Source organism: Meles meles, chromosome 5 (genome assembly GCF_922984935.1).
Source record: "Meles meles chromosome 5, mMelMel3.1 paternal haplotype, whole genome shotgun sequence".
In the NCBI taxonomy this organism is placed as follows: domain Eukaryota; kingdom Metazoa; phylum Chordata; class Mammalia; order Carnivora; family Mustelidae; genus Meles; species Meles meles.
In genome coordinates, this window is record NC_060070.1 from 104,402,300 (window position 1) to 104,430,115 (window position 27,816).

A 27,816-nucleotide genomic window follows, 5' to 3' on the forward strand; every position below is an offset into this window, starting at 1 on the left:
CTACCTCTGTTGTATTTCTTCACAACACCTAAAAGGATGGTTACTTCCTCTCCAAAGCACCAAATTCAAAATTATTTACAACCAAGTGCCTTTAATAAGCTATTACAACAACACTCTACATCCAATAAAGACGACAGGCTTTAATGTATAATGGCCCATTCCTTATGCCTGATTCCTAAGTACCTGTACTTGTATTTCCCAAGATACTAATTATTAGCATTTGAATATTAAAAAATTTTTCTGATGAAAATTCACAAGTACATAAAACGATTAGTTTTCAAAATCTGAAATAGACTCCTTTCTCTCAGAACTTCTAAAGCTGAGTTACAATGTAAATGAATAGGAAATGTCAATAAATTGAAGTCTAAACTTAATTTGTCAGTCCACATTTCTGTGAAAGAAAGCCAGAGTCTCGAGTTTCATTATTTTTTTCATCCTTATCTTTAAGAATTGACAGTGCCATAGAATCTGGGTGGGAACAGCCCACAGGCACAATGCTTCCAACTGGACAATTAACAGAAGCCTCCTGTTGGTCCATAGCTACTATAAGTGTGAAGTTGAAGATACAGTGCGAACATTATTAAAACAAGTACGTAACTCTTGAACAGAACAAGAACATACTTTCCAGCCTTCTGGACAACCAGGTGGGAGTATAATGCTTACAGCAGTTAACTTTAAAGTCAATTCTAATTACTTAGGGATTCTTCTTTTCACTCAAGATACAACAGTTTAGATTTACACTATGTTGTGTTATTATCCATACAAGCTCATCATTTTATGGGGAAAAGTTTGCTTCTAAAAAATGTCTAGACTTCTAAAACCTTTCTTCATATACTGACGCACTAATCTCTGATATAAAGAATAGGTTCTGACTTTAAAGTTTTAATCAATAAATGGTTTTTCTAGCACTTACACACAAAGATTTCTGCTATAAAACTGCATATCCTTTAAACCTTCTCCCACAGTTTATTTAGCACGAGGGCCCACACCAACTGGTCAGGGTCTTAATCGGAGGCCACAGCTGTAGGAAATAATAGACTTACCATGTGGGCATTAAGCTGCTCCCTGGCTGTTTCCGGTAAACCTCCCAGCGGCTTGGATGCTAACAGATGACGCTCCGTGTCCGTCAGCCACTGCTGTAAATCCTCAATCTCACCATGGAACCCTTTGGCCTGGAGTGATAGAGAGTTTTAAGTCTGGGCCGTAAACACATTGTCACTTTCTAGCAGAAAACAAGGTTTAAACAATCCCGGCCTGCTAAGTCTCTCCACGCATTCTTAAGAGCAGGCAGGTGCAAATGGATTTGTCTGCCTTTCCTCATGAGAGCCCTGGCAGATAAGACTATTACACTAAGAACCAGAGGGCTGTCTTCTCATCTGCTCTGTTCTTTATCCCATTTATTTTTACTCCTCTCCTTGAGGGATAAAAATCAAATGAGGGTCTGCAAACCAATCAAATTATTCCAGACTACTTTTTTATAAAGACTTACTTATTTTAAAAAGAGAGAGAGACAGAGAAAGAAAGCAAAATCATGGGGGGCTGGGGGAGAAGCAAAGAGAGAGGGAGAGAGAGAATCTCAAGCAGACTCCCCACTGAATGCACAGCCTGATGCAGGGTTCCATTCCAAGACATTGAGATCACCACTTGAGCCGAAATCAAGAGTTGGACGCTTAACTGACTGAGCTACCTAGGAGCCCCAGAATTCCAAGCTATTTTGGTCCTGCGGGACAATGAACGTTTGAGAATTTACTCTTACTCACCTGGCGCAAGGCACCGTCCAGCTGCTGTTTCCTTTGTTCTGTTTTTTCCAAAACATTTTTCCAGCGTTGATTTAAAACCTCTAGCTTGTTCTGAAGGCTGCTTGCTTCTTCTCCTGCACTTGATTCAATTAGGTCATTTCCTGCTTTATTAACGGCTTCCACTGTGGACTGATGGGCTAATACATCATTTTGAAGCACCTGAAAATATTAAGATAACACTATGTTTACTAGCTCATCACACGTTAACATCGCTTTTCATGCAACTTTAATTTGCTGAGTATAAAACCATTCTGGGGGCGCCTGGGTGGCTCAGTGGGTTAAAGTCTCTGCCTTCAGCTCAGGTCATGATCCCAGGGTCCTGGGATTGAGCCCCACATCGGGCTCTCTGCTCAGCAGGGAGCCTGCTTCCCTTCCTCTCTCTGCCTGCCTCTCTGCCTACTTATGATCTCTGTCTGTCAAATAAATAAATAAAATCTTAAAACCATTCTGAAGCAAAAACATATGCAGAGAATTTTAACACAAGAAAGTGTTAAAATGGTGGCCTTCTTTTCCCTCAATTTTGCAACTTTCCTGGATACACCCTTAGTCTATCAATAGCTCCTGAAACGATTATGTAAGAACATTTTGTTAGTTCTTTGCATTAGGATAACCTTCAAATTGAGGACATTAAATATCTGGAGATTATAATTAAAAGGTTCTATACGTTTTCATTTGATTCACAATTATTCTAATTGAACTTAATTTTCATGTCTTAATAATTTTTAAAAAGGAGGGATCTTTATAAAAAGCATGTACTTTGATAGGTTAAGAATACTAATCACTTTCAGAGGTAAGAGTTAAATATTCCTGTGGTCAAAGTATAAAGGTAGATCTATAAAATTCATTCTTCTGAATGGTCAAACTCCTGCTACATAAGGCAGAGCCTACGCACCAGAGAAGCAAGAAGGAGAGGGATGGAAACATTCCCTCCCTTCTTCCAGCAACTGGGCTGGTGATTTTAAGCCCTTTCACTTCTGACCTTTAAGAAATGGAAGGAGAAGGGAGAAGGAGACCTTTCTAACTCCTCACAGATAGATAAACAGAACTAAAAGATCCCTACTCATGCCTTGCCAAAATAACTGCATCAGGGCCTGTCATGTCCCCACCGCTAAATATTCTAGAAAATTCCCGTCACCGATGTATGTTGCTTTTAACAACAACTGCTAAGTTTATGAAAATGTAAATCCTATATAAACTCACACCATGGGAATAAACATCTTTTCATGCAGGACAGTCTGACTAGTTATTACTGCTCTTAACAAAGGTTTAAGACAGACATTAAATAATAAAAAAAAAATAATGATTCAAAATAAGTCCTAACTGCCTAATCAGATATGGTTGGGCAATGACTATATAGACTATATATGACCATATAGACCGCACAGAGAGAAATGTTTTTTAAAGATTTATTTATTTTAGAGATATAGGGAGAGAGAGTGTGTGAGGGTAAGGGCCAGAGGCAGAGGGAGCAGGTGCCCTGTTGAGCACAGAGCCCTGACATGGGGTGTGATCCCAGGACCCCGGGACCATGACCTGAACTGAAATCGAGCTGATGCTTAACTGACTGAGCCACCCAAGCACCCTAAGCAGGAGAAAAATTTAAATTAGAGTACAATTACTATAGGGAGATGTATGAAAGAAGGAACACTAAACCAAGAATACTAAAAAACTGTTTATCGTGACACTAAAGTGTCAAAAACCTTTCATTTTAATATAACGAACATGTAAAATTATTAAACATTACTATTTGATAATCAAGGAAAACTTATATATGGTCAGAATTTAGGACCTAACCTTAGGTAAGATGCTTCTATTAATGTGACTGCTAAAGTTCTATGAAAGACTGTTGACTGTCAGGATAAACTCTTCTGAGCACAACCGGTTACTCATTAAGCCTATCGACTTAAGAGATAGAAATTTTTTTTTTTCTTTTTTTTTTTCCTCTGAAAAAAAAATTATGTATCTCTCTTTTCCTGGTCAAGTCAATGGCTTTGGTCATTTGCACAAAGATTCTAACAACTGGGTTTCAGGATTTATTTTTCTAGACAAATGAACTTTATCATAATAAGGTAGAGGTCAGCTCTCAACCCCTGTGAAGTCTGCTCTGATGACCCAAGCTGGAGATCATCTAAAGCCCAAAAGATGCTTCCTGCTTTCAGTTCGGGACCCACTGTGGTCAGCTCCATGCTTTCTTGTTCCCTAAACCCCGCAGGCTCTAAGGAGATAGGGAATTTTCTCTATTAAGAACTGTCAACCAAATGTCACAAAGATGACAATATAAAGTTGTTCTGAATGTATCTCAACATTAAAATTTTTAATTTAAAGCTTTAAACAAGTGCAGACATATAAAACCCTTGTAAACATAATAAATAAATAAAATAAAGACTGATTCCGAAAGAAAAAGACTAAAGACACAGGAAGTCAGTGGGAATTAAGGGAGACATGGAGACTACGGAGCAAACTCCCACCTAGTGAGAGACATATAGGCAAACAGAAAACATATCCAACATGCCAAACAAGAGACATGTGAGATACATGGGGATAAGGGTGGCCAGAGGGAAAACACACACACAGCCTGCCGTGGAACATTTCAAGCCTATGACTTGTAGGCTTTCCCCAATAACCTTTAAAACTAGCCCATGTCAATCCAGTGCCAAGGATAGTCATGGATAGTCATTGGATAGTCACCAATGTTTGCCATGCAGCCTTAGAACTTCACCAGAAGTTTCCCACCCTTGCTGTTCTTGATGACTGCCTTGAACCACAGAGAAAAAATTTTGATCATGATCTTTTAAAAAGTGTGTTTTAAGTAGCTTAATTGTCAGTTACAAACGTCAAATGTGGAACTGTGCTAAAATCATAAACTTGAAAAATCCATCAAGAGGAAACCTACCAGAAACAATCTGATGGCACTAAAAATGCATAGAGAAACACGACACGCAGCTACATACGTGATGCTTGGCAAGTTCAATTTCAATGGCCTTAGGATCTCCTCCCACAGGTTTCTGCTCACTGAGCAGGCCCTCAGTGTGCGTCAGCCACGTCAACAGCTCATCCAGGGCGTGCTGGAACTGGCCCAGGGCTAACAGAGCCCCCTCCAGCTTATGCTACAAAGAAAGTGGAGAGGAAAAACAGCCATATGAATTTGATATTATGAATGACATACCTTTATAAAAGTAATAAAGGCAAAAAAATCAATGTAAGCATATCCAATGAAGCCCAATCAACATATCCAGTTTGAAATTCCTTGTGGTTAAAAAAGTCATGTGAGAAACAGGAAGAATGCTAATAAAATAAGACTTTAGGGGCTTTAAAAGTTTAGGTACTTAATTAAGAAGCTAATTTCTTCTAATAACGATTTTACCTTAATATATGAATTTGAACTTTTCTAACTTCTTAATGAAAGTTTCAGGGTTTACCTGTCTGTTGATAATTCTTTCATCCAGACTATCCCATATCAATTTCAGCTCCATTAATGGGTCTTGAACAGTGTGTTTGTCACTCTCTTCTGTTACTTTCTTCAGCAAAAGCTCTGCTTGATGGTTCAGTCTCTCCATTTCTATCTGCTGTTGGTAGGCCTCGGACTTAAATTGCTATTTAAAAAAAAAGAGAGAGAAATATAAAGGAAATTTGTTTTAAATCAAAACGTCAAACAAAAAAATTCTATGGATTCAACATTTATTCTAATTCGTACTTCTTATAGTCAGGGATGTAAAGAGGAATAAAAATCTAACACAAAAGAATTATAAATAGAAAAAGATGAGAGAAGTCTTTTTCCTTTATTCAATGTTTTATGATAGAAAGGTATTTCTTTTTTTTGTTTGTTTAAAGATTTTATTTATTTATTTGACAGAGAGAGATCACAGGTAGTCAGAGAAGCAGCCAGAGAGAGGAAGGGAAGCAGGCTCCCCGCTGAGCAGAGAGCCAGATGTGGGGCTCGATCCCAGGACCCCGGGATCATGACCTGAGCCGAAAGCAGAGGCTTTAACCCACTGAGCCACCCAGGTGCCCCTAGAAAGGTATTTCTATTTATAATTTTGATATTTCACACTTTTGTCCCCTACGGTAAAAAAAAAAAAAAAGGTAAGAAATTGCAAGGTTAATCTTATTTCTAATGTCTACATATACTCAATATGTGAGCTTTGAAATTATAGAAAATAAAATAAAAAATAAAAACTCCCCCAAAATATTTCTAAGAAACCCAGGTTAACATTGCTTGCTCAAAAACATACATGCATCTTGTATCCACCGAACATTTTATGCTTTCCATAACTGTGCTGTGTTAATAGTTATTCCTACACCTCACCCACTGCTGACTCAGAATAACATTATTTTTTCTCCCAGCACTCACTAAACATGTATTTAGTAATCTTGGCTTTGCCCACCAATACAGGTTAGCAAATGGTTCCTTGTAGGAGACTGTCCTTTCATAAAATATTTATTTTTAATCTGTAATAGTAAATCATTAAATAGTAAGTCATTAATGGCTAAACAGTCCCTTAACTCTTTTCAAGCATAAACATAATAATTAAAAAATACTAACTAAGGTATTGTGAATATGTGCTTTCTTTTCACCAAGCCTGTGAAGAAAATAATTTTATTCTCAATTTAAGCTAAGGACATAAAAGTGAGACCAGTTAGAGAACTGTCCCAAGGGTGTCTGGCTAAGTGGAAGCACTGGGATGTAATGTCAGACAACCTAATTTCAGAGAAAGCACTCTTTTTTTTTTTTTTTTAATATTTTATTTATCTGACAGAGAGAAATCACAACTAGGCAGAGAGGCAGGCAGAGAGAGAGAAGAGGAAGCAGGCTCCCTGCTGAGCAGAAAGCCAGATGTGGGGCTCGATCCCAGGACCCTGAGACCATGACCTGAACTGAAGGCAGAGGCTTTAACCCACTGAGCCACCCAGGCGCCCCCAGAGAAGCACTCTTAAGCAGCCTGCTATATTAAAACTATTGAGATACATGTAAATATCCAAAAGTGTACACCTGTGAATGTACACAAAGTATATCATGTGTTTATTACATGACCACATATAGTTAAAGAAAAAAACTGCAATCTCATGATGGCAACCGTAGTAATTTCTAAATGAAATATTCTAAATTTTACTCAGAGACGAAAATGCTATAATTTTAAACCCAAGTAATAACTATATAAAAAAATCTAGCAGAGTTCATTGAAAATGGTGTGATGTCTCTGTGGATGGAAACTTGAAATTAGGAAGGAAACAGCTGATCCCACTTGGATAAATCATCACCAGCACAGAGGAATTCAAAGAGGAAACAGTCCAGCCATTTTCACAGCTGGAGATCAAGAACCACAAAAGCAAAAAATTACAGAGGAAAGCAGATGGAAAACAACAAACATTTTTACAAAACAAACGTTTTGGGAAATACTATTAGATCACGGATGTTTCTTTAGCCTGTAAGACTAAATGGATTACTCTGACCCCCTGAAGAAAACAAAAATGTTGCTATATGTGTACTGAGGGCAATGAAACACTCCTGAATAATGAAGTTATGAAAATCCCTATAGTCTGAGCTACATATGTATAAAACACACCCCCCACACCTTACCTGTACCTCCCCCTCCTCACTGCATTCCCAACAGGAGGATATCTGAAAGGCTATAAATCAGATCTTAAGAGTAGTTGCCTCTGCGTACATAACATTTTGGGTGGCTTTAAAAAAGCCACATTTTTTTTTTTTCTCATTTGTATTTTCTGACTTTTCTATAATGAACAGGGACTGATTTAATAATAAGATTGGTATTTTCTATCATTTAATGAGCAATTACATGCTGCTCATTTTGTACAAGCACCTTATTAAACCAGTTTCACAATCAAAATGTTAACTAATTATGTAAAATAAATTTGCATAAAGAATCCTATGAATAAAGAATGTAAAATGAAGTCTTTGAAATTAATGAAGTCCACACATACCTTTAGCTCCTCAATCTGCTGCTTGACAGTTTCAAGATCTGTTCCAATTGGTGACATTGAAGCTAATTTACCACCTGCAATATCTACCCAGTCAAACACGGCCTGAAAAACACATTAGTCCACGAGTTATCAATACATCTGAAATTGTTATAACATCCCAAGTGTTACAGAAAAGTACAATCATAAATCTATACAGGTATTAAGGAATGAGCCTATTTTACCAATTAAGATGGTTCACCTAAATAAAAGCAACAATGTGCTGAAAAAGTTGTCCCAAATATGCAGTAGACATAACCTCCAATTCTGCATCCAAGTTTGCAAAGGAAATTCTTTTCAGAATAGAATCTTAGAATACTAAGAACTTTCAAACACATGCATTTGAAAAAAAAGTTTTAGAAATTCCAATACATGAGATAGAATTCTCCATGCTTTCTTATGTCTAAGAGGCAGATGATGTAAAAATATTGAAAGGAAAAGATTCAAATCCATCTGCTTATTCAAATAAGCAAAAAGTTTCTTGTTTAGCATTTGAGCGAAACAGTTGGCCCAACTAAAGCCTGACATGTTATTTAGATTAGCATTAAAATCCTGCACCTACAGAGATTAATATTATGACCATTACTCTGAATTACAGCACAGACTGCACAATCTACTTTTCCTGTTCTTGTTAGGTAATACAAACATTTCAGAAAGGCACAACTCACATTTCTTTCAGATACTGAACACACAAAGTCATAATGGACTTTAACAAAGTTGCCAGACCATATAGAAGGAAACTATCTGGTATTTTTGGTTATCATTAATAAACCCAAGAACTTAAGCAGCAATCAGGAAATAAAATTTATTTTAGTTCACAGTCAAACCCTGAAATGTCGAGAGCTTCTGGACCTTTAAGATCTAGCTCTAGCTAGCCCCAGCTATTTAATAAATCAAGTGGCCCTTCATTTCCCACAGGTGATGCTACTATCCTCCAGTGGGTCTTGTTTTTCTAGCAGGGGTAAGGACAGAGTATGAGTCCCGGTGCCTAGCCAGCCCCCTCTGGCTAACGGCTCCCGAGGCCAACAGTCTGCCAATGGCAGCAGTGCCATCTCTTAGCCATGGAGAGGGCACAACTCCGTCACTTACCAGTAGTTCGGGAAAATTATGACTGTGTCTCACAAACTGAGGGCAGGAGTCTGATTAGTTACTGGCCTTTGAAACCTAACCAATAAATTATCTCTCTGGTTAAAAAGTGAGGGAAGGAGTAAAGTTATATAAGATATTATTTGTAGTGAATTTTTTCATACATTTCCAAAGTTCAAAACACTTTCAGCTGGCACAAAGCCTGGCTTGTGATATTTATTTTTACAAATATAGAAATGGAGTGGCACAATAAGAAGGAAAAGATGTTCTCATCTGAGCTTTAAAAATAATATTCACTTGGTTATGGAAATACTCAGAAGGGCTTTTTCCATACGGTAGGAGGACTGACAGGCTCAGCATTGGCCAGCCTATTAGGAAATGGAATAAGGCTGAAGAAGGTAGGGAGAGAAACGCCCCTGAGCTGGCCTCATCTGACAAGGTTATTTTTCATTAAAAAAAAAAAAAAGAAAAGAAAAAGGAAAAAAGAAAAAACTTAAAAAATGGTTAATAAACTGAAGGAGAGCCCTTACGGGATGTAAAAAACAACTATGAAAAGGAATTATGTATATGGAAAGGAAGAATAGCATTTTACATTTTACACAACAGATTACGAGCTAATAAAACAGAAATCTATTTTAGTTCACGGGGAACACTGGCTTCAAATCAAATTTCTTTACTTCTGACTTTAGTTAAACTTAGTGATATTTTTAGATAGTGTTTACTCCTTTCATCTTACTCCACTCAACTTCAGAACAGAACTCTGACGTGGTTCCATCTCACTGTCTGGTGCTAAACCATTACAATGTTTTAAACAGTAAAATTTTTCTTTTCAAAGCAAATTTCGCCATGTGTATAAACATGCTTAGATGTCTCTGTACATCTACACAGATCTCAAGGACTACCTTCTAGAAGGCAAACCACGAATGGCCGTAGAAGACGCAGTTAGTTGCCTGCACACTGGCAGCCCTAGGGCGGTGTCTATGTGGGCCTCTGCAGACCTCAGTCACAGGCCTCCTCCCCCCAGCAGCCCCATCGTGACCCCCTTACCTGCAGTCCGTCCTGGTACTGGACAGCAGCCTGCATCGCCTCCTCGAGCTTGTCCACCCGGTCTTTCCAAGCCTTATTTAGAGAATCCCAGGCTGAATTTAACTACAACATAAATATTAGAACTCTTTTAGTATCATTTGTTCAGTTTCAACTACTTCTATCAAATATGCTTTAGTTATACAAGATCTCTTTAAAAATGCATTCTAGCAAGAGAAGGAAATATGCTAGCTGTACCTCATCTATACTCTTCTTGACAATGGGTTTATCGGGTTCCCCACATGCAGCAATAAGTTCTGAACCCAAGTTAATAACTATATCCAGCTCTTCCTGTAGTCCATCTATTTCTTCCTTTATGGCCTACAATAAAAAATAAGTTTTTAAGCAAAAACACACTGGAACTAAAAAGATACACACAAAGACATTAATTAGACTTATTTCTAGGAGGTGGGGTTATGATCAATTTTCTTCTTTCTCTCTTCCAAGCTTCTGCAATAATTTTTTTCAATAAGAAGAAATATTTTAAAGAAAAAACAGTGTCCTTTGTAACAGACATCAAATGTTTGTTATGAAAACAACATTTAAAGAATTAATTCTATGTAATAAATACCACAAACCAGCTCCTTTAAATATTAATAACAATGAAAAGTGTAGAAACATACTTTGTTTTTCAAACAGAGCAGTTTGGCAGTATTCATTTAACATGGAGGTTAAGTGATCAAAAAAAGAAAAATCTAAAAAAACCCTACTTCCTCCCCACACAGCAAAACCAAGCTTAAAGATACAGAGCACAGATTGGTGGTCGCTGGAGTCAGGGGACAGGAGAAGGAGAAATGGGCGAAGGGGGTCAAAATGTACAAGTTTCCAGTTTTTGAGAAAGAAGTCATGGAAATATAATGATGACTGCAGTTAATACTACTGTGCTGTATACTTGAAAGTTGCAAAGAGTAAATCATAAAGAATAAAATAAAATCACAGAACAAAATAGATGAGTTTGAAACTTCATACAAATTAACATACTCATTAGTAGATTTAGGATAATCTAGCTCTGCATTAAATTTTAAGTCATTTCCCTAGGACTTGTAAGCTACAAAACAAAAAAAAAAAAAAGAGGAAAATACAGTGTTTTACTTTTGCCTTTATTTTGTTGGTTAAATATATTTATCTGTTTGAGAAACACTTAAGAAGCATAAACAGGCCCTAAACTAGGCATTGGGTGTACAGATAAAAATGAATAGGGCCATTCCACTCAAGGAAATGAATATGCAAAGGTACAGAGACCAGAAGGTGCACACCCCAGTGCTGGGGGAGCCCCTTTCTAATGAAGGAGCAGCAGGACAAAACAGCTTCGGAAACACAGGCTGGCCCATGCTAGGATGCGAGAGGCCAGTCCACTGTTGCAGGAGGCCGCGGAGGCCTCTGAGGGTTTTGAAGCAGCGATCCAGTGAAAGTGGATCTGGAGAGAAGACTGATGATGGCAAGGCTGCAGGCCTAGCAAGGAAAGAGCTCTGCAGTTAGGGCCATCACTCTGGAGGACTTCAGAAGCCAAAGACGGAGCTAACAAGGCCCTGAAATAAGGCAGAGGCAGTGGGGATGAAGAGAAACTTTTAAAATATGTACTAAGTGAAATCTGTGGGTAGAACCTATATCCTACTACATCACCAAGCATTCCACTTTCAGAATGAAATATAAACTTGAATAGAGCAATTCTGAGTATTTATCAGAGGAATCCAGGTTTCATTACACCACAACTTATTTTATTTTTAAAGGAGATCTTCTGCTTACCTCTGCTGCTTCTTGTTGCTGTTTAACTACTGAGGGATCAATTCCAGGATCCTCTAGATCCCGGATGAAATCTTGTGTATCTTTAGTGGTTACTACCAATGACATGTGATCACACCAGAACTTTTCTGCTAATTCCATTACATCCAGTAGTTTGGCTTCCCTTTCTTCCACCAGTGTGTGTATGTTCTCCCAAATGAAAACCATTTGGTCAAGCTTATCCTGAACAGCTATAACAAAACATAGTATCAAAAAGGCAACATGTTAGTGCCATATAAGCAACAAAGTCGAATGTTTTAGTTCACATGGCAACAGTGATTCAATCTCCTAAGTATCCAAAACTGGATCCAATTTTGGTTGACCCAGTCTATTGGGTAATCCTAGGCCCAACACAACATATTCCAGACAAATGCAAGACCTCAGGGTATCCTACCCTTCCCGAACCAAGGCTCTTTTTGACAAAAAGCAGATGCTCAAAGGCAAGTGAGCTCAGAATAGACCAAAGTTTACCAAGTTTCAAGTTCACCAAAGCTGACCTTAATTCCAAAGAAAATGACATAACCATCTAAGCTCTCCAAATCAGGAATAACAATGTCTGTTCAATTCTAGGAATATAACAATGTAGGATATGTATTTTGGGCTTGTTTCTAGAGTACTCTTATCATAAACTTTCACTAATCTATGTGTATGCTTTTCCTTCGGCCCACCCAGCTCCTATCTTTAAGATGGCTGGTTAAGGTCGTGGTTGCCATTTCTGCGGCTATGGGACTACTCATTCAGGGTACCCATTCTGTAAAGTAGTGTGTGATTAGTAATGAGGGGGAAAAACCCCTAGATTTGGTGTTATTAGCACCATCCTTTAAACATCTGGTTTGAAAGTCCCAGAGAACACATAGCTTTTGCATAATGGCACGTTGTATCTGTAACTGATTCCATGAACACAGGAAAACACGAATGAGGGATTTATATACACAGCCCTTCAACCCCACGGGTAATACCTTTTCTAAATTATGCAATTTACGGTCAGTAAACAGCATGAACATTTAGATTTATTTTAAAAGTAAAGCTCAATTGTTTCCTTATTCTGAAATTATTACCTCTGGCAGATATGTCTTTGTCAGTGCCCTCAGATCTTGCGATCATTTCTTCTCCCCGCTTTTTAAGAGTTTCATACAATGGCTGTAGCTTCTCCATGTCCACTGACACATTCTTATTCTCACTGATCTGCTCCTTAATCTTCTCCACCTCAGCTGAGATCGAAGGTGGCTGCCTCAAACGCTCCACGATGCGTTCCAGGCTCTCAAGGATCTGGTCTATCTTGTCATGGAACTAGAAGTAAATCAAAGGGATCACTTATGGGGAAAAGACTTGTGATATCAAAAATGAAATTTAAATGGAAAAAAAACCCATCTATTTAATGTCTCAATCAAGAATTAGATCTTCGATCCTCTGTTAACACACCTACCCAATTGAGTATATTCGTTACCAAACAGGATGGGTTAATATATAATTAGACAACCTGATATCAGTGTCTTACCCATCACTTCATTTTATCATATTCAAATGAATTTTAAAAATTAAGTCCAATAAACTGTGTGTTTTTCTATCAAAACTGTTTTGTTTTTTACTCGTTATTTTGATATCCTAAAAAGTTATATTATTAAATATAAGATTCATGAACATTTTTGATGAGAATAAAGGTATTTCTTAAGTTATAAATTTCCTGTATTGAAAAACGTTAAGAAATGAAATAGAAACAAAAGCCTCCCTGATACTATAACAGAAGTTTGAACTTCATTCATGTTCAAACACATAATCAGATTCATGAAAGCATTTTAGAGATCTGTCTGCAAAGGTACCAGAGACAATAAAGCAAAGTTATAAAAACTCACTCAGGTTCTACACTACCTTCAATATTAAAGGAATCATCACTCAGGATTCCATAAAACAGACCACTCTAATGTTAGTGCATCTAACGATTAAAGCCCAACTCTGAAAATGGAAAATCTGTTGGTAATTTCAAATTCAACTTCTTGAAAAAAAGTATTTTCAAAAGGGAAAAATACCAATTTCCAACTTCATATTTTTTCTTTCTTACTCAGTCCACACAGTCTTTCTTCTTACTGCCTTCTTGGGAGTGTCTCATTAATAATGATAATAACATTTTCCTTTAGCTCTCCCAGAGGCATCTACTGTGGATGGACACTTCTTTAAATATCTGGGCAGTGACGACAACCATATGTTTCTTAAGTCATTGAGAATTATTTTGTATTGTATCTACAAGCAGGCAAAGAAATATAAGGACTGGACCAACCAAATACCACCTTTGAGGAGCCAAAATATCCATACTCAGATTTAATGTAGTGAAATAATTTTGTTTGAACTTTAATCAGAAGATCCAATAAAATGTGTTTCCATGCTCTTCTGTTTGGAAGAGCTCAATCATCTTTCTGGTGCAAATGATTACCTGAGTAGACTGAGAAATAGCTTCGTCCAATGCCACGGCCCGCTTTTTGACATCCTCTTTAATTTGACTGTAAAGGGTGTCAGCTGCCACGTACTTCTCTTGGATAGAAAAGCCTTCGCCTGGGCTCAGTTCCAGTAACTGTGGCCCAGTTTTGTTCATCTTATCTATATGAGGCTTGTGTTCGGCTATCAGCTCTCGCAGTTGCTATAACAAACCAAACAGCTTCTCAGTATCTCAGGGTCACGCCTCCATATTACAGCTGTCTACATGCCCAGTGCATCCAGCTGGCAAGAAACACCAAACACCCTCCCCATCACAAGGCATTTAACACAGGATGCCTCATACTGCTCTTGGCCAGCAAGAGATGCCCTGACAGAAAGAATAAACAACAGTCTGGTCATGTCAAAGTCTCTTTAAGGATAACATACAAAAATGCTGGTTGAGTGCAATAATCGCAGTTCATTTTGCTTTTCCCATGAAGAGCAGTACACTTGGACAAGGGTCATATTACATAAAAGAATTATGAAATCACTATATCCCCAACCTATAGCAACCAAGCCGTAATTCTTCGCAGTCCCTTTCTGTACACTCAGGATAAATGCAAAAATTTAAAGTGGAGGAAGGAAGAAAGAGAAGGAAGGAAAAAGAAAGAAGTTCAGCAGAGGGTAGACATAATGCAGGGAGAAAAAAAAACTATACATAAAGCTAAGTTAAGGGGACATAAGCCCACAAGGCATTTTAATTATATATATTTAAACTAATACAAGATGTACACATATGCATTACATTATATATACCTAATTATAAATCTATTCTATGTACATATATGATATGTATGATATACGCATATGAATGAATCTATCTGTATTTATTTTAAAATGTTAAAGGCTACAGGGTAATCAATCAGACACAAAGCTATATAATGAGCCATTATTTGTAAAGCGCATTTAAAGAAAAATATATGACATGTTTTGCATGATGTCATCTAATTAAGAGATACAATGATATTTACACTAGTCAGAGTGTGTAATCCAGGAGGAGCCCCCATTCCTTATAGGGAGACAAATAAATCTGGGATAAATATACTCCATAGACTTATTTGCAGAGCATAACAAATAACACAGAGGACATGGGGAGATGGAGAGGAGAAGGGAGTTGGGGGAAATTGGAGGGGAAGATGAACCATGAGAGACTATGGACTCTGAAAACAACCTGAGGGTTTTGAAGGGGTGGGGGGTGGGAGGTTGGGGGAGCCAGGTGGGTATTAAGGAGGGCACACATTGCATGGAGCACTGGGTGTGGTGCAAAAACAATGAATTCTGTTACACTGAAAAGAGACGGCCGCTACTCTCAACAACGCTCCTCTGTGGACAACAAGCGCTATCCACGGTCACTCCCATCCGGTTGGTTAACTACTAGTTTCTAGAGGCCTGGTACATGCAGCTGGGAACTACAGGGGACAGAAGATTTAAAAAGTAGATCCTAGAGGGTGAGAGCTGTTTTAACCAACATTTCTCTTTAAAACATCAAGATCTAGCTCAGAACACTTCAGGGACAGACAAATTTGGTCTTACTAAGGAATCCGCTTGGTAGCTAAACACTTTAGACCACAGTTAACATTAGGCTACGCACACCTCACAACAAAGGTCACCTTGTCCGGTTACAATGAGCCGGCGTGGCACTAGGGGATATATATAAATATATATATATATAAATATATAACATTATATATATATAAAATATATAATATATATTATAGAAGAAATATATAGATATTTATATATATTAAAGATATATGTATATTTATATATTATATATATTTATATATAATATATATATATAAATATATATAATATATATATATAAAACAATGAATTCTGTTACGCTGAAAAGAAATATATATAAATATATATATTTCTTTTCAGCGTAACAGAATTCATTGTTTTATATATATATATATATATATATATATATATATATACACACACACATATACTCCATAGAACCTGGGGCCTCCACTGAGTAGTTTCTCATGGGCCAAATCCAAAGCCACATCCATCTTTGTTTCCAGGTTTCCCTGTAGCACTGTACCACGTTAGTGACTAGGTTCCATAAGCAGAAATTCCTTACCCTCACCAGAAGGTGTATCTCCTTCTATTTTGCTAGTCAGGCCCCACCAAAAATTTCTCTGAGAGAAATTATATTCAGGAGAGATAACCTAGAGAAAAGCTACCAATCTTCTCCTGCAAATAGTTTCATTTCTATGATTCATCAAAAAGAATCACCAAGATGGTCACATAACTCTAGACTTTTATTTAAAGTGCTCACTTTTTTTTGAAAATCCCTACGGAAATTGGTACATTACATCATCAATCCCCAATACTATTTTTGAAGTTTTTTTGAAGGCGGTCTCAAAACTCTTGAAAAAGAGCTAAATAAACATAAATTCAATTAAAAAAAAAAAAAGAAAGAAAGAACAGGGTGGTCCGAATCTAACCTGCTGCCCATGAGAATGTGGGAGGGTCATGTCTGCAATCTAGCTCCCAAGGGGTCCAGGCTGAGATGTTCTTATTTTTGTTTTCTATTATTAGACCATCTAGTCATGCTGCCTTAAAGAATGGTGGTAAGGGTAGTATCAGCTAATAGACAGTCCCACAAAAAAGGAATGTGTACACATGTTCTGGTTTCAATACTCAGCAAGGCATCGTTGGAAAACCAGCTTATGCTTGGAGTTATCAAGAGACTCTCGGGTAAAAAGAGAGATCTCTGCTCATTTGAGATCTTTAATGAGAGATTTCCTGAGTTTCACAGCATCTAGGGAGGTCTCATTTGTGCAGCACCATCAAAGGACACCTTAGTTTGGAACTTACTGAGATGACCCATTTTTAGGCCATTCCTCTTCTAGATGTGTAGTAGTATTAGATGTCTACCTGGGTGTACGCATGGAGAAAGAGCCCAGTAGGAGATGTCTTTGCCTCATATGTAACAAAATGATTCTTGGCAACATCGTTCTGTAACAGTCCAGTCACGTTCGTGTTACATGTACTTAGTGTGACCTCAATACACCTACCGTAGAGTAACTGGCTCTTGGAGCCACTTTTTATTCCTGATTAGAATGAAGCTAAAGATGAAGCTGTGGAGCTACAGAAGAAATGCTGTTCTAGAAGGCTGTAAATATTAGGAATAATTTTGTTGAATAATTTGAAGACTTGGCTACAAAGTTTTGTAGTTCCTTTATATAAGAAACTGTAAATTTGACGGCTGAAAGGTTATGCTAAAAAGGGAAAGTAAATTCAATTTTGAAATTTAATAATAATTCAGTAATAACCTTTCCATTATCTGATATTACGGAGAAGCACAGCTACTCAAATCCCCCTTCAGAATAGAAGGAATCTGAAGAACATTTTATATTAGACGTTATTCAGTGGATAGGCATCAGGATTTCTGCCACAAATAAACCCTTATATTAAAATTAAATTCAATTCTTCATAATTTTTAAGTCTTTCTCCTGCTGATGTAGATAGAACTCAGTAAAATTTCCATTTTGCATTAAGGTGTTGACTAAAGCTCTTGTAAACAAATACTTAGAGATATTCTTCAATGGCAGTAGATTAAAAAAGTCAATAAACAAAATTAGTAAGAAGCGTGTCATGTCCTTCAAACAATGATGTAATATACCACGTTAAACTTCCCGTGCATGCATACACACATACACACACACACAAACACACACACACGAACAGTCTCAGAGTACAATTTGTATGGATCTGGGAGACAGCAACTAGGTTCCTAAGTCCATAAACAGCAAGAACTCCAGACTTTTTCTGATAGTCTTGAGCCCTCTCTCAAACCCTTCCCAAATTTCAAGTGATATTAATATTTAAGTAACTGCTGAAATGAGGGCTTCATAATGCCATTTATTTATGTTTAAAACATAAGGCATTTATAGATGTAAATACACTCTAGTTTACTCATATATACTTATAAGAGCAAAAACCATCAAAACAGTGAGAAAAAAGGGGAAACAACTTGTCTTCATACTTCAGCATTTTTCCTTTTCATTGAGCTAGCTTTTACATTATTTGTGCTTTGACATATTGTTACATTGTTCATCTCCTCCAAGCTCAGTGGTCTAGTCTGTATGATGCTGCTTTGATATATTCCTACTCTTTGCTTATATTCTAGGTGGCTCCAATCAATATATATGAAGTATAAAACTAAGTCGACATATGTAAATTAAAAACAATTCAACTTGCATAAATGGGAAATACTTCAAAAGCATATTTCTCTAACATTTTAAAATGGGAAATTTGTTTGTACCAGGATGGTTTATACTTCATACCACTCACTCTAGGAAAGCTGTGATGCAATTAATGATATACACAATGAGTCTCTTCACTGTAATCCTGGAAAACAACAGATAAGCAACTCTGAGGAAAACAACTGTGCAGACCAGAATAGGATATTGTTAAAAACTCCATCGAACTGCATTAAAAATGACCATGACAGTTCTCCCTTTGGCAGCACATGTACTGAAAAACACCATCACAGTCACGATTCTCTTCTAATGGGGATTACAACAACCTTCTCTCTAATATCAAGCTTACCCGATGCTCTTCCTGCTGTTGTCTTAGAGTCTCATATTCAAGGGCTGGGGCAGGAAGTTGAGAGATAATTCTTTGTGTTTCTGTCAGCCATGGCCAAAGCTCTTCATAGGTTTCCCAGAACTGGTTAACCAGGGACTGTGCCCGTTCTAGCTGTAGATACCTCTCTGAGTTTACCTGGCAGATGGCATCATAGTTCTTCAACACTTTGTCCAGTTTTTTCTAGAAAATAAGAGAATGAAATGTGTTTAGCTGGCCAAGCAGGCCGAAGACCTCGGGAACACTAGAATGCTTTTTCTAGCACTAAATGCCTAGTGCAAAGCAGGTACTCAATAAATGTATGTTTAGTGAATAAATCATTAAAGCCTATTTAGATTGTAACTAGTTCTTTGTATAAAAGTTCATTTTAATTAGAATTAAAAAGACCCTTCAAGGGGCACCTGGCTGGCTTAGTCAGTAAACCATGTGACTCTTGATCTCAGGGTTTTGTAAGTTTGAGCCCCACGTTAAGTGTAGAGATGACTTAAAAATAAAACCTTAAAAAAAAAAAAAGATCCTTCAGGTTCACCCATATTGTTGCACATGGCAGGATTTCCTTCCTTTTTAAGGTTGAATAATATTCTACTAAATGCTAATGTTGTGTTCTTGCCACAATTAAAAAAATTTTTCCCATATATATGTAAAAAATAGCAAAAACATGGAAAACATCTTAAAATACAACAATTGGAGACTAAGCTAATAAATTATGGTATCTTCACACAATGGATTTTTATGTCATCATCAAAAATCATGGGATTTAATGACAGAGAACCACCCCCACCTCCAAATATGAGGTGACAAAACTCAAGATATAAACAAATAAATAGCCTCAAGTTTATGAATAAGACACTGAGCTTCCCAAACATAATAAACAAAATTCTTCAACTATCCTTCTAGGTCTTTTTGGTCCTTTAAAGTTGGAAAACAGGTCTCATATGAGTCTAGCAACATTAACATTACTTTGTAGCCAAAAATAAGGACTATCTTTCACAAATGAAATTGTAAGAGAAACTACTAGTCAACAAAATTAATTACATATATCAGAATCAGAGTAGAACATTATATTATACTCTATGTTTTGTGGGCTGGTCACAGTGATCTAGATTATGGCATAAATTCACATCATAAACCAAGAGCAGAAGATAGAGCACAATAGTAATCTAATAAACTCCAGAATGACGCAGAAATTATTTCATCATGACCAGCATTTTTCATGTCAAGATCTTTGTAAAAATAATAAAGGAAAGGTTAAATTACAAATAAGCAAGTTTCCAGAAGAAACAGAAGAGGAAGTAACAGTATATAGTTACATTCTATTCCTTTGTCTATAATATACCTTAAAAGCAACACGTACTCTGAAATGTGATCTTAGGCACAGACTTTTGTGTAATTTTTTTGCTGTGGGCTATTTTCCTACCAGAAGCATTCATACACATTAATTTCTTTAGTCTGCTCAGATGTCTGAATTTGAATGGAACTAAACATTTTTACTTGTGGCTGGTTTTTCATCAATTTAAAAGATTACTAAAAATGCATAAAGTAGATGCTTTCTTAATTACTCAGCTCATTGTTTTTCCTATACAACGTACTGAAATTTTATACAGAATGATCTCAGCATTAGAGAAAACGAGGTCTCTTGAAGCATATAAACAAGAGTTGACATATCTACTAACAGTTTATACTGATAGTAATGTAAGTAATACAGCCAACATTAATCGAATGCCTAATGTGTGCCAGTCATTCAAGGACACAAACCTTAATATTAGCACCTATTTAAAAAAAATCATCCCCATGGTGATTCCCTTAAGGAATATTTCTTTTACTGTCACTCTGTAAGCTTGAAAAATGCCTTATTTAAAACTAATGATTTAGCTGTCTAAATGGCAGCTGTGGATAAAGGAAATGTGCTTCTCTAGGACTGAGAGCTTAACGCAGGCCATTTACTCAAGAGTCTCACCACCAGTCACACAGACAAGATTATACCTTCATTGATTGCTTTTCCTCTTCACTGCATGTGGCCATGATTTTATGTCCAGATTTAACAAGTTCATCAATAATATCCTTGTGTCGCAAAATCTCCATGGTGAATGTCTGTGATTTACCAAAATAAAGATTAAAAAGAGACAGAGTGTATGACTAAAATGAAAACAATCAGGCAAAGTCGTTAAAAAAACCAAGTTACACTAGAGGGGTCTTGCAAAGTAAATCATACAAGCACATTGTCTCAACTTGGGGCCACACTAACAAATAATTCTGATATAATTGGAAATTCACCTTTTGAAGCTGCAGCTGAGCAGCGGTCTGCTCTTGCTCAAGCCTGATGTCACCCAGAGACATCAATTTCTTTTCAGTCTCAGCAATCCAGGATAACTCGGCATCAGCTGCCTGGTCAAACTAAACAAAAGATAAATACTTAGGTCAGTAAGTTCCTGTGACTGGTGCCGGAAAAATACCTCTCTACATTTCTTTCAAATATCCTAATTATGAGACAAGCGGAAAATCTGAGCTTCTCTCTTCGTGGCATCCTGAAACAGTTTATGAGGATGACTGAAGTCATAAAGAAAGGAGAACTTCCCGCAGAAAGTTTAATTACTAAAGAGTAATTAAACACAAGCTCTCCAAAGGCACTGGATGCATAACACAGCATTAACGATTTTAGGAGCACTCTCTGTTGCCTTCTTTTTGGTAATCAGAAGACTCTTCTCCTTAAGAGTGCTACCCAAATTGAACAGCTCCAGAAGTCAATAGCTGCATCAATCACGGCACCCATCACTTTAATCCACATGACACGAGGGGGGCATCCTGCTCTCCACATACAGGACTCCTAGCAAAACTCATGAAATATTCGTATGTATTCACCATATTATGTGTGCATAAGTGTATGTGCAAAGTATGTTCCTCTATGTAGAATAAACCCCCAAATATCTCACGTATAATTTTTTTTACATCTCATTTAAGAACAGCAAAACCACTTCCAAGAGTATTCTTAAATTGTTTAAGAGGTTTCATTTTCCTGATCTTAACAATTCATGGCAGAAATTCATAAAGTACAGAAAAATATACAGAAGAAAATTAAAACCTGGAGTTAATACTGTTGGTATTTTACTGAATTTTATTCCAAAAGTTGAAAAAGATTTATGAAAGTCCAGGATAAGACTGTATAAACAGTTTCATATCCTGCTCTTTCATTTATTATGAACACTTGCCATGTCATAGTCTTTTAAATGTGAATTTTAAGTAATATCATTGTATTCTAGCATACTTGGATATTTTTATCTAGGCTCACTGTATTTTCTGCTATTACATAAACAAACCTGTAATAAATAGAAATCTCTGACAGCATCTCCAATTAGTTTCTTAGGATGGATTCCCAGAAGTTGAGTACCAAGTCAGAGAGCATGAACATTTTTGATACCCTGCATCAGACAGAAGCCAATGCCTTCCAGGCAAGAAGTTATCGTAAATAAGCAAAGTGGGTGAGTGCCCCCACAAGCACCAGTGGGAAATGGTAACTAACGGTGGCCTCAGTTGGAGGATTTCATGGGAAAAAGACATCGCGAGCTTTCAGTTCTCTAATATTTCAAGAGAACCTGGAAATCTAGATGGGGGGTAGGGGATAACTAAGTGAGGAGAGAGAAGGGTAGAGATAAGATACTAGACTGGAAAATAATCCATACTTTTAAAACACTCTGCGACACTATGCAGACTCCTGGGCAGATGGAGTAGATGTACTTTTCCCTGTTTCTTGTAAGTATACCTAAAAATCCTGGGCATTACATATATGTGTACACTGCATACGAAAACATACATGAGAAGACTGAAAGGAAAGAGAAGAGAGCAGAACTGCTGTGGACCTTGGTGCTCAAGGAACAACACAGTAGTTAGTTCTCTGGGTTTTTTTTCTTGCCTCACGTATCCTGCACTGGATACTGGAGAAAGTGCAACCCAGAAACACTGAGAGGCACAGACAAAAACCCCAAGAAGGCTGCTCTCTCAGCCAAATGACCAGGAAAGGGGCACCCCAGCAAGAGAACATTTAAACAATAGTCACTCTGTCTGAACACCACAGAACAGAAGCTGTGGTCCCACCCACACTCAAGCCAAGAAAGGCCTAGATTTTCACCCTCACGAGCCAACAGGACAAGCTGCTGACACTGCTTCACGGTGATGTCAAGAGAGGGCCAAGTAGAGAGACAGAACTTTAGTTCGCACTGGCCATTGACAAGGTTCCTGCCCCCACTGTCCATAGAAAGCATGTCGGGAGCCCCCCACGCAGTAATGAGTTGCCCCTCTCCGTCTCCTCTGGTGTGTCAGGGAAGGCCTAGTGGAGAGTCGGGACTCTCACCACCACTTAGTGGTTAACGTAGTCACTCCCACTGAGGTGTGGGAAAGGCTGCTCAGGGAGCTGAAGTCCAACTCCCACTCCCAGCTAGCAGATATGAGGAACACCCCCATTAGGTATCATGAGGGGCTGAGTGGGGAACCTGGAGCTCTTCCACCTGGTAGCATCCCTGTCTTCTTCTGCCAGAGTGGTGCCAGAGGAAGTCAGTCAAAATTGAAAGTTTAATTAAGACCCAAAATTCATGACTTCACAGCAAGAACTAAGAAGACCTCCAACAGAACTAAAGAGAGAGAATCAAGGACACCAATAAAGAGAGGACAGAAATGTTAGAACTGTCTGACAACAATGTGGAAGCAGCCATGATAAAAATGCCAAATTGAGCACTTGCCTCATTGAGCACTTTCAAACACAGCTGAAATGAATGAAAAATTAGAGAAGACCTTAACAACAAAACAGTCTCAGCAAAGAAAAGAGCCTAGGTAAAGAACCAAACAGAAAGTTTAGAACTTAAATTTATAATAATAAATAAGCTTGGTGGGTGAGATCAATGAAGGGCATGGAGGAAAGAGTCAGTGAAGCAGAAGACAGAACAGAAGTTATCCAATCTGAGTAAGAGAAAATAGACTGGAGAAAAAAAAAAAAAATCAACAGAACCTCAGAGACCTGTGGAACTACAATAAAAGATCTAACATTCCGGGGCACCTGGGTGGCTCAGTGGATTAAGCCACTGCCTTCGGCTCAGGTCATGATCTCAGGGTCCTGGGATCGAGCCCCACATCGGGCTCTCTGGCCTGCAGGGAGCCTGCTTACTCCTCTCTCTCTGCCTGCCTCTCTGCCTGCCTCTCTGCCTACTTGTGATTTCTCTCTCTGTCAAATAAATAAATAAAATCTTAAAAAAAAAAAAATCTAACATTCCTATCACTGGAGTCCCAGAAGGAGAGGAGAAAGAAGCTGTCCCAAAAAGTACTCAACCATTCTAGAAATGAAGTGCAGAAAATCTGTGGTTGCCAGGAGTAAGGAGAGGGTAGAGGTGGGAGCCTATAAAAGAGCAGCATGAGGTAGCCCTGTGGTGAGGAAATCTTTTGGTATCTGGACTGCATCAATGTCAACATCCTGCTTGTGATACTGTGCTATAATTTTGCAAAATACTACCCTTGAGGAAAATAGGTAAAGGGTACAATGGGATCATCGCTACATTATTTCTTACCATTGCATGTAAATCTAAAATTATCTTTTAAAAAGTTAATTAAAAACAACAACAACAACAATTCTGTGTGGTGAACCTCTAATCTGTGAGTTCTTACTCGCATTTTCTCTTTTAGATTTATACTACACCAAACAGCCCTTCAGATGGGATGTGCCAATTTATAATCCCACAAGCAGAGTTTTGCTGTACCCTCATCACCATGGGATATAATTTATTTTTTTTAAAGATTTTATTTATTTATTTGACAGAGAGAGATCACAAGTAGATAGAGAGGCAGGCACAGAGAGAGAGAGAGAGAGGGAGAGAGGGAAGCAGGCCCCCCACTGAGCAGAGAGCCCGATGCGGGACTCGATCCCAGGACCCCGAGATCATGACCTGAGCCGAAGGCAGCGGCTTAACCCACTGAGCCACCCAGGCGCCCCTATAATTTATTTTTTAATAATATTTGCCAAGCTTATCAGTGGACTTCCCTTCATTATAAGGAAATAACCCGCCAGCCAGGACCTGGCACAAACATGAATAGCACTGATTAAGAGTACTATTATGCTTTCAATCTTATAAGAAAAAATAAATTATACAAGTAAAGAATACATAATAATAATATAAATTATTATTACAGTTTTTTTTTCTGTATGCCATGGATCCACTTGTTTTCACCTTTGTGACATGAGTTAAATAAATTTGCAAATAAGTAAATAAATACTGAAGCTATCTGCAGGTCAATTTCTTTTAGTCAACAGTTCAGAATAGAAAAAAAATTTTAGATAACCATTTGAATAATGGGCCAAAGCCAAACATTTAATAGGGGTAAAAATAACAGTCTTACATTTACCTTAAAAACTCAACTGCAAAAGGATATGAAAGGGAAAATAGGGCTTAACAGACCTTTCCCGAACAACCTCTACACAAGCTACCAGCACAGAATCTGAATATAAACCAACATCTCCCAAAAAAATGACGCAGAGTCAGGCTGCTTTAAGACAAATATAGTATCTGGGCAGCAGTCACACTATCATACCTGCTGATCAGAATTCTCCTTCAAGTGTCACACACTGAAGAGGATCACTAACACGCTAATGTTGTTCCAGACAGAAATTCAGAGTTTTAGCCCTCAGAGTGAGCTCCCTTAAAAGGGCAGTACTTCTGAAACAACTGTGTACATGTGTATATTCCAATAAAATTATTTATTTTTCCTGTATTTCCCATAATATTATACATTCCTTTTTTTTTTTTAGCAAAGCCACGTTTTTCATAAAACTTACTGAAGGGGCTCATGGTTTTGCAGACAGTAGTGTTAAGATATGTTTTTTCATTGATTCATTACTTTTTCTGCTACTGGGACAAATCAGAAATAATGTAGATTCCAGAAAGAATCTTGAAAAACACATGAAAAATTCTATCTTGAGGTGCTTCGGTGGCTCAGTTGGTTAAGTGTTTGACTCTTGATTTTGGCTCAGGTCACGATCTCAGGGATGCTGGGCATGGAGCCTGCTTAAGATTCTCTCTCTCTCTCCCTTTGTCTTTGCCCCACCTCTCCCTCTTCAAAAATTCTATCTTCATCTGGTTCAATAATTTTTACAATGCTACTTAGTTTCAAATGGAACTACTCATTAGTTATCAATAATATGTCAATGTGAAAAAGAAAAAAAATTGGGGGGTACCTGCCTGGCTCTGTCAGTGGAGCACATAACTCCTGGTCTCAAGGTTGTGAGTTCAAGCCCCACACTGAGGATAGAGGTTACTTAAAAATAAAATCATAAAAACAAAAAAAAAGAATAGGGGCAACTGGGTGGCTCAGTCAGTTAAGCAGCTGCCTTCAGCTCAGGTCATGATCCCAGGGTCCTGGGCTCCAGCCCTACATCGGGCTCCCTGCTCAGCGGAGAGCCTGCTTCTCCCTCTCCCTCATGTCCCACGAGGGACACGGAGAGTCCCTCGTGCTATCTCTCTGTCAAATAAATAAATAAAATCTTAAAAAAAAAAAGAAAAATGTCCACTAATTTGGAAGCTTCAGATGTAGAAAAAGAAATCCTCATGAAAAACAAGTACAAGGGTCTTCTACGAATGGTTCACTAGCTTTCAAGCCATACACAATGAAACTTCAAAATAAAAGTTTATTATGTGATTCACTTAATGAGTACAAAACTGAGCAAAATAATCCAGGCCTTTGTACCTGAGTGCAAGTGCCACAAGATAACCTGAATAAAATTTAACAGTAAGGAGTTTTTTTCTCTACTGGCCCCTAAAAAAATAAAGTGACACACCACCCCGCTTGTTTGTAATCAGGCTATTTTTGGCACTTATACGACAGTCCTAAGAAAGTCAGGCTTTTAGTGTCAATATTAGTTTAAATCTATTTTTCTCTCTCTCTCTCCTTAAAAAAAATGGGATCCAGTAAAAAACAGTGTGATGATACAGTCTAAGTTGCCAAAATGGAAAGCTGAAACTCAAACACTGTTTCTTCCACCAAGGCAAATATTTGCTCTGCTAAAAGAAAACAAGACTTCAAGCAGAGATTTCCCTTCTGTCTTCTGAGAAATTTTTTCATTAAATTAGCAAATATTTATTGTCCAGCAACAAACAGAACAGCCACAGGGTCTTCACGAAGCAATCTGCAGTAAAGCAAGGCATTTTATTTAGGCCTAAGAATCTTTCTAATGACTCTCTGTATGCTTTTCTAATAGACCATAAAAGCTGTTTATTTTACAATGTGAGCAATATGGAGAGCAAGTTTACTAGACCAAATTTTAATAAATTTGTTCACAGCTTACTCAAACAGCAAAAATTAACTTCAAATACATTGTAGATAATCTTACCATCCATAATGGTATTCTGGGAAATATTTTACTAAGTTTTATTAGTGGAGTCTAACCACTGACCTACTCTAACTCCTATTACAGTTGAACTAGTAGTTCAGGAATTTCCAACAAGATAATGAAAAACAATTTTTAAGAGATTTTTATTTTTTAAGTAATCTCTATATCCATTGTGGGGCTTGAACACACAACCGCAAGATCAAGAACTATATGCAACCCTCACTGAGCCAGTCAGGCGCCCTGATAGTAAGAGATATTTTAACTGGCTATCTCTAAATGTTCCTGAAAAACAATAATGGCCAGCATTTTACTGAACACATTAAGTGCTTCACACTCAATATCCTCTTTAATCCTGACAACAATGGCATAAACTGGGCATTACCATTAACCCCATCCACAGTTGAAAAAACTGAGGCAGAGAGAAGTTATCTGACTTTCCAGAGATTACCCAGCTAGTTAACGTTGGATCTGGGACTCAAAACAAGGTGGCCTGACCCCAGGGACTGCGCTTCTAGTTGCCATGTTATGTATCACTTGTGCTTGTCTACAGTCTGGGCTTCATGAACTCGAAATATTCATGCGATTTCACCGAAAATGGCCCAAATAGTATGTTTTAACTCTTCTTTAAATATTTCTCCAGGGGCGCCTGGGTGG

The 27,816-nt window shown here is 37.7% G+C and overlaps 1 protein-coding gene across 22 annotated transcripts in view; it reads right to left on the bottom strand.

Annotated features, from left to right (window-relative positions):
- DST (dystonin) overlaps positions 1–27,816 on the bottom strand; it is a 480,329-nt gene that overhangs the window by 37,241 nt on the left and 415,272 nt on the right. For all 22 annotated transcript variants that reach the window (XM_046005408.1, XM_046005389.1, XM_046005387.1 and 19 more), the window contains 13 exons: positions 21,075–21,194; positions 20,784–20,891; positions 18,765–18,983; positions 14,158–14,361; positions 12,788–13,019; positions 11,694–11,920; positions 10,146–10,268; positions 9,912–10,013; positions 7,743–7,844; positions 5,219–5,392; positions 4,751–4,906; positions 1,761–1,958; positions 1,044–1,172 (listed from right to left, as the gene is read on the bottom strand). In XM_046005408.1, the coding sequence (XP_045861364.1) occupies positions 1,044–1,172; positions 1,761–1,958; positions 4,751–4,906; positions 5,219–5,392; positions 7,743–7,844; positions 9,912–10,013; positions 10,146–10,268; positions 11,694–11,920; positions 12,788–13,019; positions 14,158–14,361; positions 18,765–18,983; positions 20,784–20,891; positions 21,075–21,194 (2,094 nt within the window). The remainder of the gene's footprint in view (positions 1–1,043; positions 1,173–1,760; positions 1,959–4,750; positions 4,907–5,218; positions 5,393–7,742; positions 7,845–9,911; positions 10,014–10,145; positions 10,269–11,693; positions 11,921–12,787; positions 13,020–14,157; positions 14,362–18,764; positions 18,984–20,783; positions 20,892–21,074; positions 21,195–27,816) is intronic.